The 8,128-nt window shown below is 37.6% G+C and overlaps 1 protein-coding gene across 5 annotated transcripts; it reads right to left on the bottom strand.

The window, feature by feature from the left end:
* Window positions 1-244: 244 nt before the first annotated feature.
* On the bottom strand, window positions 245-7,631 carry LOC116370376 (uncharacterized). Of its 5 annotated transcripts, none has more exons than XM_031819743.1 (6): window positions 7,466-7,631; window positions 4,922-4,948; window positions 4,262-4,314; window positions 1,299-1,687; window positions 937-1,065; window positions 245-686 (listed from the first exon to the last, which is right to left on the bottom strand). In XM_031819743.1, the coding sequence occupies exons 2-6, from the start codon at window positions 4,924-4,926 to the stop codon at window positions 522-524; spliced, it is 741 nt and encodes a 246-aa protein (XP_031675603.1). In that variant the 5' UTR covers window positions 4,927-4,948; window positions 7,466-7,631; the 3' UTR covers window positions 245-521. The 5 variants fall into 5 exon arrangements, with proteins under 5 accessions (XP_031675603.1, XP_031675602.1, XP_031675604.1 ...); XM_031819742.1 differs by having other exon boundaries at window positions 483-686; window positions 1,299-1,699; window positions 4,897-4,948; window positions 7,466-7,630; XM_031819744.1 differs by having other exon boundaries at window positions 483-686; window positions 4,897-4,948; window positions 7,466-7,630.
* Window positions 7,632-8,128: the final 497 nt, after the last annotated feature.

Raw genomic sequence — 8,128 nt, 5'->3', positions numbered from 1 at the left:
TGACGAGTTTGGAGGGTACTATGGTGTTAAATGCTGAGCTATAGTCGATGAACAGCATTCTGACATAGGTATTCCTCTTGTCCAGATGGGTTAGGGCAGTGTGCAGTGTGGTTGCGATTGCGTCGTCTGTGAACCTATTCGGGCGGTAAGCAAATTGGAGTGGGTCTAGGGGTGTCAGGTAGGGTGCAGGTGATATGGTCCTTGACTAGTCTCTCAAAGCACTTCAGTAGCTCAGTTACCTTACCTTTCTTGGGAACAGGAACAATGGTGGCCCTCTTGAAGCATATGGGACAGCAGACTGGGATAAGGATTGATTGAATATGTCCGTAAACACACCAGCCAGCTGGTCTGCGCATGCTCTGAGGACACGGCTGGGGATGCCGTCTGGGCCTGCAGCCCTGCGAGGGTTAACACGTTTAAATGTTTTACTCACGTCGGCTGCAGTGAAGGAGAGTCCCAGGTTTTGGTAGCGGGCCGTGTCAGTGGCACTGTATTGTCCTCAAAGCGAGCAAAGACGTTATTTAGTCTGTCTGGGAGCAAGGCATCCTGGTCCACGACGAGGCTGGTTTTCTTTTTGTAATCCTCTTGTGTCTGAGCGATTGAATTTGTCGTGCTTCCTTTGTAGTCCTTCCTTTGAAGGCCTTGAATATTGGGTCCGACTTGGCTTTGTTGGGTTGAAATGTTGGCTGAAACATTATCAACAACATAGTGGTTATGGAAAATCACAAATAGTTTACCACAATATTACCATAATAATTTACGGACATTTTGACAGCATTAACATAAACAAACAGCAGTATTAGGGTTTGTTCACCTAGGGGCGAGCATAGATAATAGATTTTTGTCTTAAACTTTCCCTGATTTCAATATACACACTTTTGTAATGTTTTGCTATGTGTACCATACCCTCAGTCTGAATCAAACAGTAATTATTACCTCAGATTGACTGATTGCTTTGAGATCCCTCAGCATCTCAATCTCCAAACTTCTTCGGAACTGAATATGCTCGTCATTGATTTTCTTTATTTCATCACATTGCATCTCTTTCTTCATCTCTTCCTCAGTCTGAAAAAATATAACTGTGGAATAACTAGCTGACTAGTCCAGCAACTTACTTATTGACACATTACACTGTATGTCTACATTTTGGAATTATTCAAGAACAATGACATGTAGACAAATAAATGCAAGACCTACTGTAACTGACAATAACAACACATGATTGCCTCGTTTATTAATGTTAAACACAAAATAAGTTAATACGTTTGCTAAGTTAATGTAATATTGCTGGGTCTTACCAATTCCTCAAAGCATTCTCCAAATCTGTGTTTCTCCTGTCCTGGGAACTCTGCTCCAGATTTAAAGAGATCCTCCAAGCTTCTGGCAACAAGGTGTAGAACTTCAAACTCGTAGGCGTAGACATTGCCATCTTCACATAACAGGAGAACCAGCTGCCATCCTGCTGCCGAACAGCGGAAGTCATCCAGGGCACCAATGACCACCATCTCCATTCTCTCTGGAAGGTAGCAGTCTTTCCAAACTTCTAACTGTTCACCATCTCCAGCGTGAACAGTGTCCTCCAGACCCCCGATTCTCAACTCGTAACTTTTCGGTTTTGCAAGAGGTATCTTCTTGTGGCGATATTTCGACACAATCTTTTCCATTTGGCCGAGGAATTCCACAGCATCTGTGGCAACAACTGACAATAATTAGAAACTATATTTAACATTGTAAATGTCAAGAGTGCAGAACATCCTACTTACAACCTGCAAATATAGACATTTTGAATCGTAATGTATTATTAGCCATCTGATTCAAAGATGCAGTCCTGGATCTTATTAAGCACAACAAATTCATAACATATTTTATCAATTGAATTCGTAACATATCACCTGAATTGCATACAGAAAAAACATGTAATAATAAGGATTTGCAGGACGTAACATATCATATGATGATGTAGTAGAGGAGGCCTGTTTTGGCTCCTGTGTACTGGTTGAAATGATACAACAGTTCCGGAGCATCTCTTTAAACATACAATGATGGGTGGTTCTCACATATCACATATCAGATGTTCAACCATTGTTCCACATTTTATATCTCTGAAGATATAGCTGTGGGTATAGTCTCAGCTAGTTGTCTTACACTGTGGCAGTACTGTATTGAATGTTGGTGCTGTAACTCAAATCACGCAGCTAAATCCCATCAGCTGCTAAGGTTGCTGCAGAAAGGCTGAGGTCAAATGTGGATGAAGAGGAGGTCATCTTGATGCTGTTACAGTACATGTTTCCAGCTGTGATGACATCTTCCTGTGATCCAAGTCAACTGGTGCGCTCAAAAGTGGTAAGCTTCTTGCTCCCGAAGTTTGTGAAATTGGCTTCAAGTGCTTTTGTAGGTTGTTGCGAGGGAGTGTGAGGAGGCCAGTGTCAGAGGAGCGCAGTAAATCGGTGGGAGTGTAGGAGGTTGGAGAGGTATGTGGGGGCCAGTCTATTTGTTGGTGAGCAAGAGTTGCTTGAAGATGATGCTGGATTGAACTGGGAGCCAGTGAAGTTTGATGAAGGTTGTGATGTCCCAAGGTCTGGTGTGTGTGAGGACTCTGGCAGCTGAGATTGAATGTATGGAAGTAGGTCCAGTGTTTTGTCAGGGAGTCTATAGAGAATGGTGCTGCAATTGTCCAGGCGTGAATGAGGGTTTCAGCAATGGGGTCGGTGATAGTGGGTCCGAGTTGTGACGTGTTGGAGGTGTCTTTGCGTAATACATACTGTAGGCCTACGTTGGTTAGCATAGGGAAAATATGGCTTTGTTTGTCGGCACAAAATGTATAGCTACTGTATTGTTTTAATGTCCAATAGGGCAGGTAATTACAGTCAATTCTTAATTAAACATTCATTTTGGAAATGTAAAATCCAAGTCCGGAATGATTCTTCAATGGAGGTGGTGAAAAGGGAACCGGGTGTCACAGACACTCACTGACCAACACAGCCAAACAACCTCCTCACAGCTGAGACATCAGTCCAAATACCATCACCCACATCCATGTTTTCTTCTGTCACACTGTTCACATGCATTCACCTGCAGATCCACAAACACATTGATTGAATGTTTCTTCTGTCACACCAATCGAACACTTGATAGCCTACCTATATAATGAGATATCTTCATCCAACATTTCTTCTTTGGCACTGATGAATCTGGTGTCCAGAGCTATCTGTCTTCTCTGATGTCTAGGTCCCACCGACTTTCAGAGAGATTCGTCACGCATCCCGGCCAAAATCCTAGTTTGAAAAATGTCCTACTTCTCAAACCTCGTACAAGTCTCCCACAGGCACATGTGATGATTTAATGGACATGCTTGAGCCACTATTATATGTCAACATAGGAATTGGACCACTATTCATTAATACGACAGAGGAAGAAAAATGACTGATGAAAACTACGAAAAGAAAGCAGCAAAGATGTGTTATAAACAATTGTCAATAGGTTATGGTATAAATCAGACAAACGTGATATACTTGATGTGTTCCCATTTAGAGCCGTGACTAGTTAGTAATGCTTCTTTTAATGGGTCCCAAATGTACAGTAGGGCATCTGAGCTACAAACACATTAGAAATGGAGGTTGTTTGGAACACTGAATTCTAAAAGGACAATAACTTAAAAATTCACTTAAAGGAATAGTTTGAGATTTTGGCAATTGTTCTACTTACCCAGAGTCATATGAACTCATGGATACCATTTTTTGTCTGCATGTAGTTTGAAGGAAGTTGAAAATCGTCTCTGGAGGGAATGCTAAATAGAATCAGCGCAACGAATGGAAATCTAGAGGGATCAGCTAGCTTTTTGATTTCCTTGTGGATTTTTAAAGAATCGGCCTTAGGCCTTATATAGTATAGAATGACAACCAATCATAAAACATGAAGACACTGTTTTCATATAGTGAAGGAGGGGCCCTAGTGGCCACAAGTCACCAGTAAGCAAGCAACTTTATCTTCTTATGACATTCAATTTCTCTATCATGAAATTTGAATGTTTATGGAAATTGTTTATTGGAAAACATTAAACGTGTAAAATATGAGGTCTAGTGTTGCCTAAACCCGGGATTCAATCCAATTGCGGGTAACAGGCAATGCGGCTTGTAAAGGCAATGTTCACGGAGATCGCATTCACGGTAAATGCTGCATATGTCAGCTGAATCAGACATTTCCTTTTAAAGGCCATTGGATGACAATACACTACAAAGAAAAAAAGAAATTCGGCTGATACCTTCTTTTTCCCTCTCACAGCGAAGAAACTCAGTCTTTATCTCCTTTAACAACCTGTATAAAATGATAAAAACAGGATACGTTTTGTTTTATTAAACTGATTTGAATTGATTTAACTAATAAAACAACAAGAAATACACATTTGCAAATTAGGTAAGGAACCCAGACATGCCTTGAGTAAATTCTTAAACAATTGAAATTCAGCAAGTCAATAAATGTAATAAACAAAGTGTGGGCCAACGTCATTTCCATGTAAATAACCTGGAGCCTCATATATATATATATATATACTATATACTATATACTATATATATATATATATACTATATATATACTATATACTATATATACTATATATACTATATATATATATATATACTATATATACTATATATATATACTATATATATATACTATATATATATATACTATATATATATACTATATATATACTATATACTATATATACTATATATATATATATATACTATATATACTATATATATATATATATACTATATATATATACTATATATATATATATATATATACTATATATATATATACTATATATATATATATATATATATATATACTATATATATATATACTATATGTATATATATCATATCTTACATTTTTATAATTGAAATATCTTTACCCCATTGATGTGATGATTCCCTGATGACTGTTGGGAAAACAATACAAATGCTGGTGAACAAGTAGGTCAAAAAAAGCACTTAAACTCGAAGAATCCACACCAAAATGAATAAACACTACTCATGAATAATATAGATCAAAACAATTTTGGGATTGGTCTACCATCCCATCAAATCAACATGACAATTACAATTTTAAATGTCATTCCAATAAATCCTTTATTTGAGTGAAACACACCTAATAAAGTTGAAATAGGGTTACATTAAATAGTTGTATACACCTAAATATTCCGTATAAACCTAGGGATGGGCATTTGACTTTTTTTTTTACTGTTTGAGTACTCCAGTACTCAAATAAAAAATAAGCTATTTCTAGAACAATGTCTGCACTGGGAAATATGTCAACAATGTCCAATGTATCATTACTATTACAGGTAAGGAATCCTAATAGCTAAATTGTTTAATGTAGGTCAATTCAGTCAATTAAAAAAACAACACATTTAAGATGAATTTATTGAAACTGTAATATCAACTGGTTATAGTGTATCCTGGAACACATAAGAAGACAGATTTAGGTTTGTAACCCTGAAAAATATGTGTTTCAACATGCCGAATTGAGACCCGTTTCAAATTACCATTCTTTGTGAATAACTGTTCAGACGCGAGATGCGAATCACTTCGCAGTATTCTGTTATTTTTTAATCTCTTATATTAAATCATGCTTTTACTATACAATATGTGTATTGACTGTGATAAGTGCTCGGGAAATAAAAGCGTCTATATTAGCAAAACAAGGCTATGAAATTGCACAGCCATAGGCTTCTATAAGCAAGCGCCACACTGAGGTTACTATTCAATAAAGTAGTAACGCTTGCTTATAGAAGCCTATGGCTGTGCAATTTCATAGCCTTGTTTTGCTAATATAGACGCTCTTATTTCCCGAGCACTTATCACAGTCAATACACATATTGTATAGTAAAAGCATGATTTAATATAAGAGATTAAAAAATAACAGAATACTGCGAAGTGATTCGCATCTCGCGTCTGAACAGTTATTCACAAAGAATGGTAATTTGAAACGGGTCTCAATTCGGCATGTTGAAACACATATTTTTCAGGGTTACAAACCTAAATCTGTCTTCTTATCGATATACATACGTTCAATTTAGTTCATTATGCGGTTCCTTGGAATGATCTAAATGTATTAACAATTTTTCATTGAACACTGCATTGGGATGAATTAGGGCCACGACATATGTTTGGGGAGTAGGCCTAGGCTTAGTGGTTCTGATGAAAATACGCTCTTTGTCTTTATAAACTAATGTTTTTGCATATTTCCAGTGTGGATGCTGTCTATATGCAGGGTGGTGATAGCCAAGGCTAACCAATTCTAAATGACACTAGCGGTTCGCAATGTAGGGTATTCAATAGTTACCACAGCCACAACGTCAGAAACCCTTCCTGTTTCTACATTTCGCTTCCTAAAATCTGATTTTAAACCTAACCCTTAACCCTAACCTTAATCACATTGTTAACCTTGTGCCTAAACCTAACCTTAAGCTTTTGTATATGAATATTTACGATATAGACAATGCTGACTTTGTGACTGTGATAACTAGGTTCACTCGCAAAGTCACCTAAACTGAAAATGACGCAGTTCTTCCAAAACTGCAGCTCATTGCTGGAATACATATTTCCCTACTTCAGTCCATTTTGAAGTTGTGATAAAGCTCTCCTCATTTGGCAAGGATTGTAGCTTCTGTATCCCATCAGTTTGACACGTTTTTATAGTCATCTATTTCTATAAGCGCATTCAGCACGCGTGAGCAGTGGGAGCGATCGTAATTCCACGTAGGTTAATGCTGCGGTTATGTAGTCGTCGGAGCGTTTTATTTCCTAACTGCGATGTTGGAAATATGACTTTGTTTCATGCATGTGCATTTTGATCGGAACAATTTTTCAACATATACGATTTTAGCTACTTTGATAAGCTAACTAACGTTGCTTATAATTACGTTAGCTAGCTTGATTAACATTGATATAAACCCAGGTTCGTTACAATATGATCAATATGGTTAAACTAGCTACCTTATGCCGCACCCATCTTGTGCTTGTCAAAAACGTATTGTTATCATCTTTTGTTCGAAAATGTAAAAGGTCAGTGGTCGCATTTCGGTAGCTCACACAGTTTCCCGAATTGTAATTCTGATGTGAAGGGTCATTCAAGTGAAACTTCACAGTCAGAACTTCCGATAACTCCGATAGCACATGAACTCCGATAGCACATGAACGCAGCATATGCTACTTCTCTAATGTATCTAATGGATTTCTCAAGCCAAAGTATAAAACACTTTCTTCTCACCAAAGACACGTTTCTTCAGCAGACATATATTTATTTTATTAGCCTACTCAGGAACCGAAACCATATAACCAATATTTATGGTAATAGTAATTAGAACAAAATAAACATCATACATTTCCGGAAGGCTATCACCCCTTCATTGAAACACTTATATTACAAACAAGTCTATCGTAACATAGCTTACCAGATTCAAATGTAGCCTGTAAGAAATGTAAAGGCAATTTACCAACAAAACAAAAAACGTTTGATCTCCTTCTTTAGGGCTGTTGCGCAAGAAGTGGCGTGACAAGTCCTCTTGACTGAACACGGAAGAGCTTGAGAGGACAGTATAGTTCACTGGAAAATGACTGTAGGCAATATGCTGTGTGCATCATATTTCATTATAGGTTCATGACTGAGGCGTGGCCTTTAGACTAGGTAGCAAGATTTAACACTTTTTCTCTTAGACTTTAGAAAAAGACGTGGAGGGAAAGGCAGTTTTTAAGTTGTCAATAAAACAAACATTTTGGGGGACTGTTGCAGCTCACTTCTCCTTTAAACCATCTATTGTGTGCAACAATATATTGGTTTGATTTAATTTGACAGAAATGTTGGTTAGACTATTCTTATAATACCACTTATACCAGTATAACAAAGTAATTGGATACCATGATACACATGGATATGTTGTACTATCTGTGTTAATACTTTCAACCTAAGTTAGAGACTTTTTAAGAGCAGTTGATGTGGTTTTCCAGAACGGTTTAGGTGATTTTGACGCCCTGGGCGAGCCTGGAAATGCTGCTCGTTGCCCGCTCACAGGTTGATGACATGTTGTTCCTCTGCATGGGTGTGGCTCCTCCATCTC

Source organism: Oncorhynchus kisutch, unplaced genomic scaffold (genome assembly GCF_002021735.2).
Source record: "Oncorhynchus kisutch isolate 150728-3 unplaced genomic scaffold, Okis_V2 scaffold2521, whole genome shotgun sequence".
Taxonomy (NCBI): Eukaryota; Metazoa; Chordata; class Actinopteri; order Salmoniformes; family Salmonidae; genus Oncorhynchus; species Oncorhynchus kisutch.
Note: the sequence above shows the minus strand (reverse complement) of the source record. Positions and strands in the feature narration are given on the sequence as shown.

What these genes read in the sequence shown, in the direction of transcription:
- LOC116370376 (XM_031819741.1), bottom strand. An exon ending in GAGAATGCTTTGAGGAATTG is followed by an intron (nt 1,066 to 1,298) that starts GTAAGACCCAGC and finishes ATATTTTTTCAG; the next exon opens with ACTGAGGAAGAGATGAAGAA. An exon ending in AAGCAATCAGTCAATCTGAG is followed by an intron (nt 687 to 936) that starts GTAATAATTACT and finishes ATAATGTTTCAG; the next exon opens with CCAACATTTCAACCCAACAA.